Source organism: Hakea prostrata, chromosome 1, assembly GCF_041222555.1.
Source record: "Hakea prostrata isolate BN-2017 chromosome 1, UWA_Hpros_2, whole genome shotgun sequence".
Classification (NCBI taxonomy): Eukaryota; Viridiplantae; Streptophyta; class Magnoliopsida; order Proteales; family Proteaceae; genus Hakea; species Hakea prostrata.
The window spans coordinates 21,125,399-21,147,537 of NC_142600.1; the positions used below are offsets into that span (position 1 = coordinate 21,125,399).

At 41.9% G+C, this 22,139-nt stretch overlaps 1 protein-coding gene across 3 annotated transcripts in view; it reads right to left on the reverse strand.

Annotated features, from left to right (window-relative positions):
• The window catches only part of LOC149028215 (cyclin-dependent kinase-activating kinase assembly factor-related / CDK-activating kinase assembly factor-like protein), a 34,965-nt gene that overhangs the window by 3,287 nt on the left and 9,539 nt on the right, over positions 1-22,139 (reverse strand). For 2 of the 3 annotated variants that reach the window (XM_089169347.1, XM_089169339.1), the window contains exons 2-5: positions 15,841-15,928; positions 14,337-14,410; positions 14,150-14,253; positions 13,873-13,944 (exon numbers count right to left, since the gene is read on the reverse strand). In XM_089169347.1, the coding sequence (XP_089025473.1) occupies positions 13,873-13,944; positions 14,150-14,253; positions 14,337-14,410; positions 15,841-15,908 (318 nt within the window). In that variant the 5' untranslated portion in view covers positions 15,909-15,928. The remainder of the gene's footprint in view (positions 1-13,872; positions 13,945-14,149; positions 14,254-14,336; positions 14,411-15,840; positions 15,929-22,139) is intronic. The other variant, XM_089169354.1, reaches the window with a different exon arrangement.

Here is a 22,139-nt window from a genome sequence, read left to right on the forward strand (position 1 = left end):
TGCTTACCTGACCATTGCTAGAAGAGGCCTTGTTGGACACATTACGGGCGCCACTATCAAACCTACTACCATAAGTGTTTTAAAGGATAAATGGATCTCAAATGACTTTCTTATTATGTCATTTCTTTTGAATTCCATGATTCCAAATATTGCCCGTGGATATCTATTACTTGATATTGCAGCCCAAATCTAGAAGGCTACTACTGAAACATATGGACAGTTGGGGAATGATGCATAGGTTTATGAGCTACGAAACAAGCTTTATGAGACTACCCAAAAGGAACTGACTATGGCTCAATATTATGCCGCATTGCGATCTCTTTGGCAAAAGTTTGATCATTATGGGGATTATCACCCCACTAACCCAGATGATGTGACTACCTATAGGAAGCACATTGAAAAGATTCGGGTATATGACTTCTTGGCAGGTTTGAATGTGGAGTACAATCAGATCAGAGTGCAAGTATTAAGTCGTTCTCCCTTTCCTCCACTAGAACAGTCTTATGCTCTTGTTCAGTGTGAGGAAAGTCGTCGATTAGCCATGCGTCATACTCCTATTATTGAGAAATCAACCTTATAGTCTGTTCGCATAACTCTTATCCGGCAAAGGAGATTGTCAAGTGTGAGCAGTGTCACAAACCATATCATACGAAGGCCAATTGTTGGAAACTGCATGGGAAGCTTGCTGATTTTAAGTAAAAAATAACACAAAGAAAGGGAAAACCAAAGGCTAATATTTCTGAGACAGTTGCCACTACACACTCTGCAGACGTTGGTTTTTCACAGGAGGAGTTAGCTACTCTGCAACGTATTCTGCAGTCTTCTACTGCCGGCACAACCTCTACCACTGCTTCCTCTACTACCCATACCAACTCCTACCTTGCTACTTCAGGTAAAACTTTTACAGGCTTTCAAGTTTCTTCAATTTCTACTCCTTGGATCATTGATACAGGAGCTACAGATCATATGACAGGTTTATCCTCTTTTTTCTTACAAGATTCTCCAACTTCAAAAAAGGATAAAGTTTGAATTGCTGATGGCTCCTATTCTTCCATTGTTGGAAAAGGGACCATTCAGCATTCTCCATCACTTTCTTTGTCTAAAGTTTTACATGTTACCTTATTTCTCTACTAACTTGCTCTCTATCAGTAGTCTTACACATGACTTGAATTGTAAAGTGATTTTTTCCCCATCTTACTGTGTCTTCCAGGATTTGGTCACGAGGAAGGAGATTGGACGTGGTAAACTAGACAATGGACTTTATTTGCTCGAGCCGATTGGAGAATCTGCTTCTGCTCTGACTACATCTTCTAATCCGGTCCATTCGGTGATATCAAACCTTCATCAGTGGCACTGTAGGCTAGGTCACCCCCTCTAGGAACTCTTAAGAAAATATTTCCTGATTTGGTTTTTTCTTGTAATGAGGATAATTTTTTTTGTGAAGCCTGCATTTTTGCGAAGCAGACTCATTCTATTTATTTACCTTCTCTTCATAATAGAAAATATATTCCTTTTATGCTCATTCATACTGATGTGTGGGGTCCCTGCCGACATGTGTCTATTATTGGCCATAGGTACTTTGTTACTTTTATTGATTGTCACTCTCGTTCTACATGGATTTATCTTTTAAAACAAAAAAAAGGATGCCCGATAGGATACTGGAGTGATGCTATACTCATTGCTTCTTACCTTATGAATAGGATGCCCAGAAGGATACTTGGTTTTAAATGTCCTAATGAGATTCTCCAGGGAGCCTCTTCTTTTATTATTCCCCCAAAGATTTTTGGATGTGTGTGTTATGCCAGAATCACAACCCACCAGAGTAAACTGGCTCCCCACGGCCTACACTGCATATTTTTAGGGTATTCTGCTACTAAGAAAATGTACAAATGTTATCATCATTCTTCTAGGAAAACCATTGTATCCATGGATGTAATTTTTAATAAGTCTTGCCCTTACTATACACCTCTTCAAGGGGAGAGTCCTAGAGAAGAGGTGTTCTTTCTAACTCTAGATCTTCCTACCAAGGAAGAAAATTCGACCGAAACAGGAATTTCGACCTTGCAAAAGGCCGAAATTTCGACGTTTCGGTCGAAATTTCGATCGAAACTGGACACTTTTTCTGAAAATTGGAACTTCAATTTCGAGCCTCATATGGACTCAAAATGATTTTGATTCTTGTATACTACCTATTTCAAGCATAAATAAACACAATGGAACTAGTATTTTGTAAAAAACAAAACTATTGAAAATTTATCATTCAAGTATACTAACAAATGACTGGTTCCGACAAGTGCAAACTGTATTGCATACATGCATAGAATCAACAACATACATGGATTGTTTAGTAGAATGGTTACATATACAACAAGTCAACAAAATAAAATGACCGACTAGATCAAGTGATGGTGTCTCAAATATATTAAGCTAAAGCCTATATATCATATATACATAAAATAAAAATACATAATTTTAGAAAATAATTATTAAAATAAAAAAATGAAAAAATGGTAGCAAATAATAAAAAGATAAGTTTAACAAAAACACAATTATAGACATAGTCCTAGGCTAAACACATATTAATTTCAAGGCAATACAAGATTATTTAAGGCATGAACAAAACAAAAATAAAAAAAGGGGAAGTTTGGAATTGTTGGGTGTGGCTCATGCTTCATATTCTATTGTTGCTGGAGTTTCCTTTGTAACTGTTGTGGCTTAGGAGGTGTTTTGAGGCAAAAAATGAGCAAAAGTGGTGTTTGAAGGCAAAGGAGTAGTGAAAATTAGGTGAAAATGGGATAGAAATCAACAAAAGCTAAGGAAAAACAAGTTGGAATGCTATTATGTCGAAATTTTGGTCGAAATGGTCGAAATTTCGGTCGATACGAAACGATATGGATACATTTCGTGCCTACTACTACATTTCGTTTCGATTTGGATTTTTGCAGGCATTTTGGTCGAAATTTCGACCATTTCGATCGAATTTTCTTCCATGATCACACACCAACACATCTTAAGAGTTCAAAAAGAGTTTCCTGACCATGGGGAGACTTCGGTCAGTTTACCTGAGGACTCTAATCCTCCCCCTTCATTTTCTAAACCATGTGAAGAACCTAGCCAGGGGGAGACCACTCTGTTGAGGCACACTGTTGAGGTATTTCAAAACCAGATTGACCAAAATAAGGAGATGCAGACTTATCAGAGGAAGAATTACAACCGACTAAAGCAAGTGGAGAAAGGTGACACGTTATCACCTTGGTATCCTGCTCCATAATCAGATTTTATTGTTTCCCTTGAGGTATCTTCTTCTGATCTTCCTATTGCCGTGAGAAAAGGAGTCAGATCTTGTACTCAACATCCCATAGTTAAATATGTTTCTTATAACTCTTTTTCTGACTCTTACCATGCTTTTATATCCTCTCTGGTCATCGTATCTGTTCCTAAAAGTTGGCACAAAGCCTATGCTGATAAGAGATTGAAGGCAGCTACGGTAGAGGAAATGCAGGCAATGAAGAAAAATGACACCTGGGAGCTGGTTACACTTCCTCCAAGAAAAAAACCAGTGGGCTGCAAATGGGTATTTGTGGTTAAACAAAATATGGATTGATCAGTCAACAAGTTGAAAGCTAGACTAGTTGCAAAGAGGTTTACCCAGACCTATAGGATTGATTATCAGGAGACTTTTGCCCCTGTTACAAAACTAAACACTGTCAGAGTTCTGTTGTCTGTAGCTGTGAACAAGACTGAAACTTGCACCAACTAGACATAAAGAATGCCTTCTTACATGGGGAGTTAGCGGAAGAAGTCTACATGGAAATCCACATGGTTTCTCTGATGACAATACTGCAGGGAAAGTTTGTCGGTTGAAGAGGTCAATTTATGGGTTAAAACAGTCTCCTAGATGCTGGTTTGGACGCCTCTTGAAGGCAATGACTTCTATTGGGTATAAGCAAAGCAATGCTGATCATACACTATTTGTCAAGAAGTCAGGTACTAACATCACACTTCTCATTGTCTATGTAGACGATATTGTCATCACAGGGATGATGGTGAAAAAATTCAAAAGTTGAAGGACTTTCTTAGCAGAGTTTGAAATTAAAGATCTAGGGAAGTTACAGTATTTCATAGGGATTGAGGTGGTTCGATCAAATAAAGGTATATTCCTATCCCAAAGAAAGTATGTCATAGATTTAATATCAAAAGTGGGAATGTTGGGGTGTAAAACCGTTGATACCCCTATTGAAGCAAGAGCTAAACTTAACGAAAAAAGAGGGAGAACCAGTGGACAAAGGAAGATACCAAAGGCTGGTAGGGAAGCTTATTTACTTGTCCCACACCAAGCCAGACATCGCTTATGTTGTAGGGATAGTGAGCCAATTCATGCATGATCCATATTTAGCTCATATGAAGGTTGTTACCAGAATACTACAATATTTGAAGGGAACTCCTGGAAAAGGAATACTTTTGTCAACCACTGATAATCTAAAAGTAGAAGCATACACTGATGCAGATTGGGCTGGATCTCTAGACAAGAAGTCAATTTCAGGTTACTGTACCTTTGTTGGAGGTAATCTACTTACTTGGAGAAGTAAGAAACAGAATGTGGTAGCTTTATCTAGTACCGAAGTTGAATATAGAGCTATGGTTCGTGGAGTTTGTGAGCTATTATGGTTAAAAGGCTTGCTGCAAGATATTGGAGTCCAAGTTCCAAACCCTATGATGTTATATTGTGACAACAAGGCTGCTATTAGTATTGCTAATAATCCGGTGCAACATGATCGAAATAAGCACATTGAAATTGACAGGTTTTTTGTCAAAGGAAAGTTGAAACAAGGGCTTATCTGCATGCCTTTTGTAAGATTTGGAGACCAAATAGCAGATGTTTTCACTAAGGGTTTGAAAGAAAGAGATTTCCTTCCTATTATAGGCAAGTTGGGCATGACTAATATCTATGCTTCAACTTGAGGGGGAGTGTTGGATTCTACTAGGAGTTCAATTAGAGTTTTTTTTTTTTTGGATGAATAAATAATTTAATTACCAAAAGCCAAAGAAAGACGAAAGAAACAATGAAAATGGGGCAAGAGAGAGGCTGAGAGGCTGAGAGACTCCAAGAACTAACACATAGCCTATTTCTTGGAGAAACTACAATAGGGGGGGGGGAGAAGAGAAAGCAAATACGAAAGAACCTCAAGTGAGGGGTAAGAAAGAGGCTGAGAGACTCCAAGAACTAACAATTAGCCTATTTCTTGGAGAATCAGCAACTCGGGGGTGGGGGAGAGAACGCAGTCTCGAAGAAACATCAAAGGAGATGGCATTCCAAATCAAATCAATTGAACGGGATTTGGAGGACCATTTGCGCATGTTACGCTCCCACCAAAGATGGTGAATAGTGGCGGCAAAGACAAGCTTACCCACAAGGTCACAAGCAGAAGTACCGGCAAAGATTCTCAAGATCCAGTTCCATTCCTGTGCAAAACCTAAAGAACGATGGGATCTAGGCCAAATGGATGCAAGGGCACGAGTCCAAACGGAGCGGGAAAGAGGGCAACAAAAAAATAGATGGTTAATATCCTCTGAACTATTCCAGCAGATAGCACAGTTTGGGTTGGCAGGGATGTGACGGCTAATGAGAAAAGTTTGGGTAGGCAGGGCAAGGCTAAGAGTTCTCCAAAGGGTAAGGGCATGGCGAGGGATGTGACCTTTGAACCAAACAAGAGGGGACCAAGGGGTAGGGGGAGAAGGGGTTCTCAGAAGGTTCCATGCCGATGAAGTAGAAAAGGGGGTAGAGTGGGGGTGCAGCCAAACAATGCGGTCATCGGGGAGGGGGGATAAGGGTGGAAGGGAGCTCCAAACCTGAGTGAGACTAGGGTGGGGGAGGTAGACCAGGAACCAAAGGAGATGAATGAGGAGAGGGGGCGGTTTTTGGGATACGGGTGTTATAAACGGTTCTGGGGCCAAGGATAGAGAACAAGATACCCATCGGATGCCAAGGATCTAGCCAAAAGGAAGTGGTAAGACCAGAGGAAACACTAACAGAGATGGCAGGGAGGGCCCGATCACGGAGAGTCAGGAGATTCCTCCAGATCCAAGAGGGATTGGAGGGGATCGCAACAGTCCAAATTGAGTCGAACTTGAGGAGATAGGCATAAACCCAAGAAACCCAAATGGAATCATGTCTAGAGGCAATCTTCCATATGAGTTTCATGAGGCATGCCAAATTCAAGTCTCGGATACGGCGGAATCCGAGACCACCCTCAGATTTGGGACGGCAAATGGCTTTCCAGCTAATAGGATGAAGGACGCGGGAGGATTCCTGACCTTTCCAAAGGAAAGCGCAGAAAAGGGACTCGAGAGAATGGATGATAGATTTAGGAAGGGAAAAAATACCGCACCAGTAGAGATAGGAGGATTGGAGGACCGATTGGATAAGCACCATTCTCCCTGCAAAGGAGAGAAGCTTACTCTTCCAGAGTTGGAGCTTCTTTCGAATATTATCAAGCATGGGGGAGCAATAGTGGCGAGTGAGCCTACCAGGGATGAGGGGAAGACCAAGATAGGTCACAGGAAAGGAGCCAGGGGAAAACCCAGAGAGAGCCAGGAGGGCGGCCCTAGAGGAATCAGAGACACCAGAGAGAAAAATGGTGGATTTCTCAAAATTGACTTTAAGGCCAGAAAGGGCTTCGAAATGGGAGAGGGTTTCAAGGATAGAGGAAATGGAGGAGTGGTCAGCCCTAGAGAAGATCATAAGGTCATCAGCGAAGGCAAGGTGGGTGAGCTTAAGAGAACGACATTTGGGAATGGGGGAAATGAGCATCTGATTTGTTTTGGATTGGATGAGCCGGGATAGCACTTCCAGTGCCAAAGTGAATAGATAAGGGGAAAGAGGACATCCTTGACGAATACCAATACGTGAGGAGAAGAAGCCAGCAGGGGAACCATTGGTGATGACCGAGAAATGAGAAGTGGAGATGCAGGTCTCGACCCAATGGATAAAGGCGGGAGGAAAGCCCATCGCCGAGAGAACATCACTGATAAAATCCCAACGAATAGTATCAAAGGCTTTATGAAGATCAACCTTCATGAGAGCAGCCGGGGAATGGTTAGCTCTATCAAAACCTCGAACAATTTCAGCACAAAGGAGAATATTATCAGAGATGCTCCGACCGGCGATGAATGTCGACTGATTGGGGCTGACAAGAGAGGGAATAACCAATTTAAGACGATTGGCCAGAATTTTGGAGATGAATTTGTAGATGAGATTGCAGAGCGCAATGGGACGAAAGTTAGAGAGAGAAGAGGCACCAGGCTTCTTGGGGATAAGGCAGAGAAAGGTGTTGTTGATGGTGGAGAGTTGAGACGGGTTAAAGAAGAAGCTACGAATTGCATGAATAAGGTCAGTCTCAATAAAATCCCAAGTAGCTAGGAAGAAACCCATGCTGAAGCCATCAGGACCGGGGGCCTTGTTGGCTTTATGGGAACGAATGGCAGAACGGATCTCATCAGGGGAAGGGATTGAGCACAGAGATGGAAGAAGGGATTGGTCTAGGAATTTATTAAGGATGGAGGGAAGAAAGGGCGGGCGAGAGGGGAGAGAGGGGGGGGGAGAGGAGATTAGAGAAGTAGGAGACTATCTCCTCCTTAATACTGGGAGGGTCAGAGATCCAGACACCACTGCTCGATAGGAGGCAAGGCAGGGAATTGAAATTGTGGCGGGCTTTGAGAGAGCGGTGGAAGAAAGCGGTGTTGGCATCTCCAAGCTCAAGCCACTTGATTCGGGATTTTTGGCGAAGAAAACTTTCTTCCTGGGAGACCAGGGAAGAGAGACGAAGGGATAGGGCTTTCTCCTCCTCCGCCAGGGAGCGACAAAAGGGATCAGATTGAAGTAGGGACTGGACACTGGAGAGGTTCACCCGACACTCAGAGACACTAGAAGAAATGTTACCAAATGTAGAAGAGTTCCAAGCACGAAGGGCAATTTTGGTGTTTCGGAGTTTTCGAGCAAAAGCCACTAGAGGAAGAGAATGACAGTGGACAGGTTGGGACCAGGCATCCATGACGGTGGGGAGAAAAGAAGAGTTAGAAGTCCACATGTCAAAGAATTTGAATGGTTTGGGGCCAAATGAAGGAAGATCAAGAAGCTTGATATGGCAAGGGGAGTGATCGGAGAGGAGAGGGGAATCATAAAGAACATGGCTAACGGGGAAGAGAGAGAACCAAGGGATGTTGACAAGGAATCTGTCAATTTTGGAGGCAATGCGGGCTGATCCAGTCCTGCGATTATCCCAAGTAAAGTGCTGACCAGACCAACGAAGATCAAAGACTTCCGCATCATTAATCCAAGAAGAGAAGCTGTCAACAGCCGCAGGGTCAGGGGAGTTACCTCCAATACGCTCATTAGCGAATCGAACAATATTGAAGTCGCCCCCAATACCCCAAGGCTGGCCAAGTAAGGAAGTGGAGATAGAATGGAGGTCTTCCCAAAGAGGAGTCCTATCCAGCTGGCGATTGAAACCATAGACAATTGATAGATAGAAGGAGGGGAAACAGGTAGAGGATAAGTGAAAATGTAAGAGTTGGGGAGAGGAGAAGAGCAAGGTTGGCTGGAATTTTGCTGGATCCCAAAGAACCCAAATTCGGCCATTAGGGGAGTGAGATGAGTTGGAAATGAAAGACCAAGAGGGGGCAATGGAGATGGCAATCCGACGGGCATTGTCACAGTGAACATGGGTTTCCAATAAAGCCACAAAAGAGGCCTTAGACTCACGTATGGACCTTTTAATTTCAGCCTGTTTAGCAATAGAGTTCAGGCCTCTAACATTCCAAATGATAACATCAGTCATTTAAACAACAATGGGGGGTGGGGGTGGAGCAGAATCTAGGCTATCAAGAGAAGGTGAGGTAACAGGGGGAGGGGAACCGTCCAGCCGAACATGCATGCATAACTGACTATCCAAACTACAGTATGGGCAAGTCTCACACAGGGATGAGCTAATGGGGGAGGGGGATTCAAACATTTCAGGGTCAATGGTGGATCCGGAGCCAGAGGGAGAGGCAACAGGGGTGTTGGCAGGCCTGGCAAGGGAAGGGGAGCAAGCAGTGAAAGGCTCAGAAGAGATAGTCAGGGAGGTGAGTTTACGAAGTGGTTGCAAAATGGTTGAGTTTGGAGAGGAGGAGCAAGGAGAGGCGATGGGTAAAGGAAAGAGGTGTTTCGGTGGGCTAAGTGATTTGGCTTTGGAAGTGGGGCGGGAGTTAGAGGTGGATGGGTTGGGCTTTAAAACAGATTTAGAATTGGAATAGTTCAGAGGAAAAAATGGGTGGGGGGTCGAGGCCCGTGGGCTTTGGAGAGAAGGCCCATAAGCCCGGGAGTGGTGAGGGAAAAGGGATGAGTTGGCCGGTGAGGTGTCGTTAAGTGCTGGGTTCGATGAAGGGTAATTTGGAGATAACGAAGTGTCGAGGGGAGATGGGGTCAGTTCAAAAGGAGGATGACGGTTTAGCAAAGGGGGTAAATGCAGAGGCTCAGAGACCCTGGCAGACCTAGGTTTTGCACAAGAATGGAAGCTTACCTGTGAGGAAGATGCCGGAAGTACCACAGTGCTCGAAGACCCAGGAGAAGGGAGCTTGAGAAGGCCAGCACCGACAGAAGCAACCTCGTCAATGGTTGGAGCAGCAACAACGAAGTGCGCAGGTCGAGGCCGAAACGAACGAGATCAGATCAGCGAAGCGGCATACGATTGGCCGTAGCAGCGGCGACATCCACAAAGAGTAAGATGTACGGCGATTCGGTTTCTTCTTCCGCCTTCCGTATGTCTTTCCGGCGGGAGGAGAAACAGGTGAACAGTCAACGGCGGTAGTCGAGGGGGGAACTGGCGATGGATCAGCGGCGGCAGTCGATGGCGGATCAGACGATGGAACAGCGGCAACAATCGTAGAAATCGGCGATGGAATGGCTGCGGCAGTCGTCGGAGGAGCAGTGGCAACAATCGTAGAAACCGGCGATGGAATGGCTGCGGCAGTCGACGGAGGAGCAGTGGCCGACGGAACAGAGATGAGTTCCAAACGGTCAATCAGACTTCTGGGGATATTTGATGAAGGAGGAAGCATCATCTCAACCACAGGCGGTGACGGAGCACTACATGAAGGAGGGGCGGCAGTGGCCGCAGGCGAAACCAGTCGATGGCATGAGGACAGAGCAGCGTCGGGGGAGAAAGCTTTCGACGCCAGAGGAGCAGATAGCGATGGGGCAACAATACCAGCAGAGCACTTGTGAACTTCGTGTCCAAACGACAGGCAACCAGAGCACCAAGTGGGGATCCAGTCATAAACGATGATCTGACTGTAGTGAATACCAGAGTCATCGGCTATCGAGATGCAGGGAGGCAGAGGCTTGGAAGCAGGAACCTCAACACAAATACGAGCGTAGGACAAACGTTCAAGTCTGGAGGTCTTCAAATCAGAACGAAGAGGACGCCCCAGAGCAGAACCGATGCTGCTGAGACACTCTCTGTTCCAATATTCCAGAGGGAGGCCAGGCAAGTTAATCCACAGGGGAAGGGAGTTGAAGTCCACCCTGCGGAGAGGCATGGAAGGTTCCCAAGGCTTGATGAAGATAGGAGACTTACCAACATACCAAGGAGAGCCATTGATGGCCTTCAAATGGCAAGCAGGCGAGGCAAATTTGAATAACAGAATCCCTTCGTCAATGATAAAAGTATCTAAAGCACCCAAGGAATTCCATTACTTAGCCAAAGAGGTCTTGATAACACCAATGGGAGGGCAGGGGCCAAGAAACTGCCCCAACACAGCATTCTTCCAACAAAGGATATCAGGGCCAGTAGCAGAAGAGGGGCAACGCACCAGAGGGATGGGGGCTTCAGAAGTGGGAGGGATGAAGGAGAGGTCGCAGGAAGGGGTTTGGGAGGAAAAAAGGTTGTTCCAGGCTTTCGACAGAGGGGGGGTGGGAAAGGTTGCGATAGCAGAGGTCGGAGAATGAGGGGGTGGAGTCGGTAGAGGACAGGAAGGAGGGGGAGCGGTGGCGGAAGGTGGGGAGAGGGACGGCGGGGCGGAGAGGATAACCGGAGGGGGAGGTTTAGAAGTCATCGGAGGATTACCGGAGGGGGAGGGGGAGAAGTCATCGGGGGGTATCGAAGTAACGGAACTTAGTGATAGCACAAACACCTCCAACGAAGGTTTGTTTGTTTTGCTGGATCTCATTGTTATCGACAGTTGAAGAGTATTTTAGGAATATGGCAAGCAAGGATAACCATTTAAATTAGAGTTTGTATTGATATAAAATTATATTCCTTGTAATAGTGTACTTTCCACTTAATTATAAATAGAGGGCTTGAGATCATTGAACGATAAGCCATTCTACCACAATCGACTTTCTCAACATTCTATATGTTTATTTTATCCCCTCTGGAATCGTTTGCTTCAATTAAAATATTTTGCAGGAATATCTTTAAATCATAAGAGAGGTGTCCATCTTTAAATTTATTGATGTAAACCCAGATTTAGGGTTAAGGTAGAATGAGAATTTCCCTAAATATAAGGGCTGCCCAGGAAATTTCAGCAAAAGAGAATGGGTATCCTAGGGTTTATAGGGTGTTTTATCACTCTCAAACTCTGCTGTAGTGTGAATACAGATCTGGATTTTTAACAAAAGTCAGACACTAGGGTTTTGGGGGTTTCAGCTAGGCTAGGATAGGTTTTGTCCTTGCTGTTTCTGCAATTTCACGATTCAAGGGCTTGGGAAGGTCTGAATTACAGGGTTTTCAGAAGTTTTAAAATTTGCAGAATCTTCTAATGGAAGAAGATGAAGTACAGGAGGTTTCAGATTTTAGGGAAAGAGGGTTTAATTGGGTAATTAACAGCAGGACTACTGTATAGGGGTAGGTGCGATCTTAGGGGGAGGGAAAAGGAAGCTAAAGGGGCTGGGGAAGAGGGTTGGCAGAGGGGTGGGGACTGCTGCTACCGCAGGGAAGAAAGGGGAGGGGTGGGGGCTTTGCTGGAACAGAAGGGGAAGGGAGAGAGTGTCTGTAATGGGGTGGGGTGGCTTCCTAAGAGCTGCACAGAAGGGGAAAGGGGCAGGGAAGGGGTGCAACTGAAAAGGGAGGCAGGGGAGGGGTAGGGGAGGTTCTCTACTTGGCTGCTACTGGAATGAGACTTGACTGCTTGTGGAATGCTTGAAGCTTGCTGGAATGAAGGAGAAGTTCTTTCTAGTTGGTGAATGTCTTGATCTTGAACAAACTTTACTCAACCAGGGCCCCCTCAACTAGGAAACCCTGATCCCAAACTCAAAAATTTTATTCAATCATCAAAACTGAAAATTACAATGAACATTTGGCTATTTATGGCCTTTACAAAGAAAGAAGAACTTGACTCAAACTCAACTAAGACTTAGAGACCAACGAAACGACCACCTAAAATAAAAGAATTCTTCTTGAAATATAAGACTGATTTATCAATAAGAGTCCTCTTTAGGAAAAGACTCCTACCTAAACAAACCACAACCACTTAACAAAGATAAATTCTAATCAAAAGCAAACTCCTAAAAGATAAGAACCCTTCTTGTAAGAGAGTCTTATCTTATCCACAATTTAACTAGTGGAAACTCACTCAACAAAACTCATATAAGAATTTAAAATGTACTGGGACTCTTTAATAATAACTCGCAAAATACTAAGCCAAATAAAAATAAATAAAGATAGATCCATAACACTTGGATCGAGGGGGTTCTAACCAGACCCTTCATGAGCCCTAAAAGGGTTGAGAATGACCAAAACACCCCTTGAATGGGGTTTGGCCAGCATGTTTAGGTGGGTCTTGGGGCCCACATTGGGATTTGGCCAAGGGCGGACTCTGTGTTCACATCATTAATCTAATTGAAATGCAATACAAAAGTCAAGAACAGCTTTAGGTTTATTTCTTTAAATGAATGCTATTTTCCAACATTTGTTCTGGAACTGTTAATGTACTATTATCTTAATAAATGCAATACAAGATTAGAGAACATTATTGTATTATTATCTCAATAATTCAACGCGAAATTCAAGATCAGCCTTAAATTTATTTCTTTAGATACTATTTTCCAATAAAAAGTCTTGGTGTCGTGGTCTAAGGAGATGATCATCACTTATTTAGAAACCCAACCCCACATAAGGCTGGTTTTATTCTCACCTCAGCCATGGTCATTGCCCAACTATTCTTCCTTGCAATTTAGAACCATGAAAATGATAGGTAACAATAAATACTATGCATTGTTGATGATATGTTTCCACTGCATTCCCTAACAGTGCGAGTTTTTAAGTGAAGCAATCATGAACACGAATATAGAACAAGGAGGTCATGTGTTTGCCACTGGGGATTCCATGAAAAGTACTTTCTTTTTTTCCAGAGATTTTCTTTGCCCTAGGTGCCATGTGATCTTGGCTTTGCTTGTGCAAAAGGGTTAATGATGTATGCATTCACACTGTCCTTCCTTAACTGTTCAAGCTCTTTGGTGAAATGAGGTAACAAATATATACTATTTGGCAGAAAACTTTTTCTGTTCACAAATGGAGCTGACAGCCGAAGAGTATTCAGTAACTACAGATAAGGACTCAGGATGACATGGTACCCAGAGCCAGAGGAACTATTCTATAATCATGCACCATGAATAATGATATTTCGAAATTTTATCAATTTTGCTTGACAAATTTAATTATGTAATATCATCTATTTCCTTTTTCTTTAAATTCTTAACACCTTTTATCATATTCAAGGTCACGCTCCTATTTCCTAATTCTTAAGACCTGGCATTGAGGTAAAGTCACATGATTCACATCATACCTGAGCATTAATAACATAGGCAAGTATTATAATCATGAGATCCCTTACCCCATCAATTGTTGAATCAGCCTGAGCAGGCTGTCCCTTGCTTGCTGCAAGAGCTGCGGCAAGTTCTTCTGCCTGTAGAAACATTACCACCTGATTACTGTAAGGAATATGAAAATTTGACCTGAGGAACCATACAACATCACTATGTGTATACTAGCAAGGTAATATTCAGGGAAATACCAACATAATATGATGTCAAATGAGATCAACATGAAATTTTGCTCAGCTTAAGAACCTCTTGTAAGCATTTACAAGCTTAAGATGGTTCAGAAAATACCTTACGAGCTCGGGCAACCATTATCTGCTCTGCATTTTCTTCCTGATACTTGGAAATTTTTGCTTCAATAGCCGGGGCATCTATGCCTTCAATCAAGTTGCATGCTACAGAGCACACGCAAATTTGTCAAAATGTCCCACTAAAGTTTTCTTCAACAGACAAGGGTGAAAAGGCAAAACAGACGTACTCATGTCCTCCACTTCTTCCAAGTAATCATTATATTCTTTCAATGATGGAAAATCATCTTCCCTCTTATTGAATCTAAAAAAATTTTATTAAGAAAGGCAGAGGAGAGCATATGATGAGAAAGGCAAGAAACAGACGAGCTATCTAAAGAACAAGCAGAAAAGGACAATCAAAATATTAACATATTGGTAAAGCAATAGTGTGACAATTACTGATCCACTGGTAGAATCCAATGGGTAGGTGCTTTATTTTGTAAGCTCCAACTCAACTGAGTAACTTTTTCTAACTAAATTGTTTTTCCATAAAGGCCAGATAAGTTAACAAAGGAAAGAAAAAATAGAAACAGTAAGAACCAGAAAAAAAGAACAATTTTTTTTAGGGGAGGGGGGGGGAGGAAACTAAGGATAAGGTGTTGCCTGGGTTTCCAAGGTGGTTTCTCTGGGGGTGATTGGTGTGGCCTTAAGTTTTGAAACCCCTAGACCACCTTGATTTGACTTATACCTTGACAGCTACTATATGAACAGGCCTATTCTCATCCTTTCTGAATTGTGTGAATTTTTTTTACAGCTAATCTACCACATCTTCATTGGATGACAGAGTCAATTTACATTCTGCATTGAATACACAATCTTACTTTGACCATAAACATCACTTTGCCAGTTCAAAGAGATACTTAACAAAGAACAGAGGGGAGAAAAAGGATTTTTTTTTTTTTTTTTTCGGGGGTTTGGGGGGGGGGGGGGGAATCCTTATGATGATGCCAATCACTACATGAAAAAAGAGTCCTCCTAATTTCTTCTCCCAAAGTGCCATTGCACAAACTTATCATTGCATAGAGCACCTCCTCAGAACTGTTTTGGTCCCCAATGGGCACAGCTGCACAATGCTGAATTTGTTTAATTGAATAATGGGGCATATATCACTTTGAGCTAAGAACCTACTCTCCCTTCACCCCCAAAATAAGTAAAGAGAACAAGTTTTTGATGGACAACCAACCAGCTGCAGTTTGACAAGTTAAAATACATGCTGATTCTGAACTCTATCTTTCCAAACACAATCCACAACAAACAGGATGCAATGCCAGAAGCAAGAAGTGGAAAACCTAACCTTGGGTTTTCTAATTTCTCCCAGTTTTAATTGATTTCCGCCTGGAGAAGATGGGTTCCATTGTTCTATTTCTAGTTTGAGTCATCATTATTCATCAGATAGCAATAGAAAATCAGTCAGTCAATTTTACCGGGAGACTCTGTTCTACTTTCGAGTCCTTGAAAATCAGTCAGTCAATTTACTGGGAGATTTTGTTCAACTTTCAAGTCCTTAAATTCCACGTCAAGTAGATCCCACCTTCTGATATCCTAATTAGGATTTTAATGATACCAATTTTAGTTAACAGATTAATTCAAATAAACAAAAAATTATGGCAAAATATGTTCCCTAATACCCGTATTTAGGGGACCATCTTCTACACAGAGAGAGAGAGAGAGAGAGAGAGAGAGAGCACTCACATGCTTGCTATTCTTTTCCGGATGGTCATCTCCTTGGCGTATGAGTTAACTCCAGAAGGATAAACCATCGTTCACAAGTGCCTGCCAGCTGCAGCAATTTTTACCACAGTAAAGCAAAAACATAACATTCCTAACTTAAGAATTTCCTTATCATTATGAGAAAATTATCCTTTTAGAAAGTCAAATGTTTGTCAAACAAATTAATGATGTATTAAATTGAAAGAGCCATGTCCTAACCAGAATTTGAAGGTTCACCGCCTTCTAAGCTGCATGTCTGTTTGAACGCATAACACTTCTCAACATCCACAAATCATAGTCCGAGTGTCAAATGTAAAAGTCTATTGAGGAAAAGTCTTCATGGATGTCTCAAGTTCTAGAGCAATCCTAAAGGCTTGAGGGACATCTCGCACTAAGTGGGGTGCAAGTCGTGACTGGATATCGGAGTTAAGTCTAGTAATAAATCTAGAAAGTGTCTGCTCAACATCCTCATGAGTACGGCTTCTAATCTTAAGTTCATTGAATTTGGCCATGTACTCAGTCACAGTTAATTTCCCTTACTTTAGGGTGTTCATTTCATTCAACAAGTTCAGCCTATAAGTGATAGGTAAGAACTCCCTTTTAAGCCTTTCTTGCATCTCAACCCAAGTGGTCACTAGCTCAAGTCCTAGATTGTTCTCTTGGTACTCTAATTCTGTCCAAAAATCTTGGGCAGCCCCGGTAAGCTTAATCTTAGCAAACCTAAAGCGAACCTCTTCCGACATATTATAAAAATCAAAGTACCTGTCCATTTGTCTAATCCAATCTAGTAAGACTTTCGCATCTATTTGGCCATCATAAGATGGGGCCTCTACCTTGACTATCCTCCTAATATCGAACCCTCTATCATGGGTGTCAAGAGCATTGTCATGCTCATAGGTTGCCTGATGCATAGGACCAAGATGTCCACGTGCTCCATGACCTCTACCTTTACCTCTACCTCTACCTCTTCCATTACCTTGGAAATTATCCCCAGTTCTATCAAGATCCTCGAGGCGGTGGTCAAAGTTTTGGAGGTCCACTTGGTAGTTTTCATTCCTAGCATAGAACAAAATTCCATCGAAACTTGCGAAATTTCCACCGAAATTTCTCATTTTGGAAAATGCGAAACGAAACTCATGGGGACCGAAAAAAGTCCTCAGTTTCGATCGAAACTGTCAAAATTTGTTCGAAACTTGTCGAAACCTCAAAACCTGTCGAAACTTTGTTCAACCTAGTTGGACCAGCTGGTTCATGAGGAAAAAAAAATTCCCAAATTTCGTGGGAAACTTGGAAAATTTCGTGGAAACTCGGGAAATTTTGTGGAAACTTGGGACTTTTTCTTGTAAATTTCGTAGTTTTCCCAAATTTCAATTTTTTTTGTTTATTTCATGTTTCCCCAAATACCCACGACAAATACCCCCTCCATCAGGACTTCCCTATCCAAAGTGTGTATTCCCTCAGGTTGGTTATCTTAAGCATACTGATGACCAAACTCATAAAGTTACAGTTGTCAATTAACTTGACAACCATAGGCATAAAATGTCATGGGATGTTTATGTTCGTTGGTTGGTGGAGAGGATGTTACACGCATAGTACTACTCAGCTCACAAGATGAATCCACTATTGGCACTCCTCTTAACACTAAGTTGTAATTTTCTTTTATTGTCAACTATTTTGAAATTAGAAATTATATATTGAATGTTATGTGCTTAAGTATTTAAGTTTATAATGTACTTTTTGGACAACTCTACATTGATGTTATGTACATTGAATGACATATCTACATTGATTTTTTTAGCAAAATACAACAAATGTATTCTTTATACTCTAATTAGCTTAAATACAGGATCCCACCCCAAAATACTCTCTAAAACCTGTCGAAACTTGTACGAAAAAGTCCTCAGTTTCCTTGAAATTTCCCAAGTTTCCACCTAAGTTTCCCATTTTCACCCGGTCAAAACTTGAGTTTCCCTCGAATTTTTTACCATGATTCCTAGGTCCATTGGCTTGAGTATTATGTCCATGCTGCTCTTGCTGTCCCTCTATGGCTGTAAGTCGCGCTGCAAGGGTCTGAACATTACATTCTATGGCCTGAATGGTGGTGGCTTGGGCTGCCTGTGCTGCCCTTTGGTTATTTAACTCCTCTTGAGTTGTTTGAATGGCCTTTAAGATCTCTCCACTTTGTTTGAGCAGCTGAGTCAATTGGGCACTTGATGAACCAGTCATATTGGAATATTCGTTTCCACTTCAGGTTACTACCATACACACTCTGACCTAAAGACACCTAAACTAAAACCAGCAATTCTAACAACTCAAAACCTAAAATTCCAGCAGTACTGACACTCTAAACCTGGCTCTGATACAAGAATTGATGTAGGAGAAACCCTAGAAACTAGGGGACCTACAAAGTGGGCTACTAGACTCTTAGAATTAAACGCCTATTCTTGACAGATAGTAAAGAAAGGAATTTTTGCAGCACTTGCAATCTGATTTATCATGCATGTAAGACAGCTAAAGTATAGAAATAAACACGATAAGTCTTACTGGTAAGCACAACTAAACAAGAATCAATAGGGAAACAAGGGGATGGGGATCTTGGCACCATAACACTAAATTGAATGCAAGAGTATTAAGAAACTTAAAGAAAAATAGAGCTGTCCTAATCAATATCAGATTTCTAACAAGGAATTCAACAATTAACAATGTAAAGGGAGTCTTGGGAAGTTTTCGTTTTAACAAATAAATGAGAAATATTTTAGGAGAGATAACATTACCTGCTGATCCTGGCTGCAAAACAGGGGTTAGAAAGCATCTAGGAACAGAAATAAGAGAAAGAAAAAAATATCTTGAAGTAGTGGGAATCCTAGGAAAGGAGAAAATAATATTTTGAAATAATGGCGTATCCTAGGAAAGAGAGTAGGTGATAAGAGAGAGGGAGAGAAAGAAAAGAAATAAAGAGAAGGGAAAGGAGACTAACAAAAGACAACTAGACTGACAAAGAAGGAAGAAAAGAAAAGAAGGTTTTTTTTATTCTGCCAGAAAAACAGAACCGTGGGTTTGGGGAAGAAGAAGAAGATTTCCAGGAAAGAAACTAGGTCTTTTTTGAGAAAAAAAGAGAGTAGATCTTTGTAGAGGAGAGCAAGGAGAAGTTTTCTAATGGGAAACAAAGGGGAAAGCACTGCCAGAGAGAGAGAGAGAGAGAGAGAGAGAGAGAGAGAGAGAGAGAGAGCAGAGTGAGCTTTTTCTAATTCTTTTCTTTCATTCATTAATTGCCAAAAACGAATTTGATACAAGGTTTAAATAAAAAAATTGATTCCCCACAACCCTACATGTTTAATTCCCAAAATAACCCCAACTTAAGTTGTATATATAACCCAAACTCAAAATAATTCAAAATTGGGCCCAAATAGACTTTAGGCCCAGCCCATAAAGACTCAAACAAGAAATCAAAATATTTCAATAGTAAACTACTACCCAACCCACTAAGACTAAGAAAAATAATATGGCAAACTGCCTATGAGCAGTGTTTCTCATCGAACCATAGGATCCTAGCAATCTAATAACCTCCGAACTCATCATCCATCCACATAAATGTTGCAGTGGGATGATCTTTACGTCGGCGTCGCCGGTAAACTCGAAACTGCTCACTGATGTCTTCATCAGCTTCCTTTTGGGGCATTTGAGATACTTTATTCATTTGACATTTATATATTATAGATTGTATCTATTCCTGCACTTTGATCATGGTATTGAGTGTATATTGTGGATCTTGATGTAACCTGATTTTGAGACTGTGGATCACATCCACGGGTATTCGATGGGTCCAATGCCATTGAGTGGGGTGTGACACCCTTCTTCCTACTGCAATTCCTGTTGCTTGAGAAGGAGAAGACGAGGCTTCATACGATTTGAGTGGGATTTGGGTCTGAGTCAGTTGTTGGCTTAAGTTGCACGAATCGGACTTGAATGAAATACCAGACTAGGACTTTGAGTTGACCCACCCACGATACACCTTTGTGTAGTGCCAGCACTTGGGCCTTTGATTTAAGAAGTGTTGGGCCTAACTTGGGCCTATAACACTTGGTTTTTAGCTTCAATTGCCTACGCCAAATCCATTAATTGGACCAGGTAGATGGGGCGAACAACCTAACCTTTGCCTTAACAGCTTCTCCAAGTCCGGTGAGGAATAACCCTCTCAGCCAAGCAAGGTCTCTCACCACCATCATTGTAGAGAGCCATTCAAATCTCTCCCTATATTCGACGATTGTTCCCGTCTATTTGAGGGTTATCAGCTCTTCTCGTGGAGTTTTTAACTACAAGGATCCAAAATGTTGGAGCAAGCCTTCCTTGAGTTTGTTCCACAACTAAAAAGGCGCGCCAAGTTCCTGGAATTGAAACCAACCTAATGCCGCTCCATCAAAGAAGATTAGAGCCACTTGCAATCTTTGATCATCCCAAACACCATTGAAGGAGAAATAGCGGTCAGCGCATGCTACCCATCCCATGAGATCCTCGCCTAAAAACTCAAGCAATTCCAAATGTCGTTGGTAAGTCTCTCTTCAATTCCCTTCTATGTTGTTATGATCCGCTGCTTCTCTTTCACCATTTGAGGATTCACCTATTATGACCACAGAATCGAGATTCATTTCCCATTGACCTCCCTGGCGTATCCCTCTTCATATAAGCTCGTATTTCCTCCATGAAAGTTTCAAAACATTGCCTACCCAACTCATCTTGCCCCTGCAATTCGTGAAAGTAAACCCTGGACATCCCTCTCTAATTCTTTCATTCTTCCATCCATTCTCATACTCGCCATGCCCCTGGGATAGAACATGCTCTGATACCAATTTGATAAGAACTCACACAGAAGTCGGTAGGTTTTTCACAATAGCAGCAAATTACATTGAGAAAATTAACAACGATACCTGGATTACCTAGACTCCAGTTCTCCACAGCAGTACCCTGCTACCAACAAACATCCATAGTTCTTCCTTGAGGCGCCCAAACCTCCCCCAGCCCAATTTAGCCATTCCAATCCCCATAATCGAGTTGTATAGCTGCCCCATCTTTGCCATCCACGCGTCCACTTTGTTCTCCTTATTTAAATATGCATGACTGCTTATTCCTTTTATATTATTTATTTATTAATGACCGCAGTTTTAACGACCCATCAGCTTGCCTAGCCCTATGAGTGTAAACTCGTGAAACTAGGAGCTTGTCAAATTCCAACCACCAGATTGGGAGATATCACTTCCAACATTTTTTATAAAAACATAGAAACACACTGAAAAGAGGGATTCTGACGGAAACTCAAAATTTGTTAGCCAAATAACTGTTCTCCTTGGACCTTTACTTCCTAACAAACTACTGTTCCCCCTTTGTGCCATTACAATGCCAATTTAGGATTTTTAAAATAACAATATGCTTGTTGCCAGAATGCTGAGCAAGAGTTTTTCTAAACATTTAAGTAATTATTCTCTATGTCCCATTGCATTGGCCTAACGATACATTCCTTGGCCTATAACACCAGTCCCAAAAGGAATTTTTTGTGGGAAATTCCATTAGACACACAGTTAATGTCAATGGATTCTCCTGACCACCCAAGTGATACAATCTCCTAATATAGCTGAAGCCACGCCTAGAATGTTTCACTTTACCAACAAGGAAGACCAAAAATAAATCTTTTTCCATGGTTTCATTAGTATGTGATAAGCCCCTTATTTCACGAGTCTATACTCATAAGAGATCCACAAGACCCGCTGATCAATAGTCCAGCAAGGAAGGAAACAGCTGGAAGACTTGAAGAGTCCTATTGCATTCAGATAAGACTTGAAGAGTCCTATTGCATTCAGATTTCCTTTAGGATTAGAATTGGGATAATTATGTTGATTAATACGGCAGGAAATAAATTGCTATTAATAGGGGGAAGGAAGAGTAGGTAGATATACGTTTTGAGTTGTGAGAAAAGTAAGGGAGGGAGCAATTGCTCTCGGGTAGAATAGGTTCACCTACAGCTGCAGTGTGTTCTGTTCTGGAGATTATTTTGAATATTGCTATTACCGTTGTGTGACAAATTGTCCATTGCTCCTCTGTTGAGATCGGGGTCTTATCAAATTGGTATCAGAGCTAATCGATTCCAAGGGAATGGCAAAGAGCAGAATGGAGCAGTGGGTAAAAGATCTGGAAACAATCGTGAAGGAGATACAAGGGCAAGTAGGAATCTTAGCACAACAGATAGAAAAGGGAGAAAAAGCCAACAATGAATTTTGCGAAGAATTGCG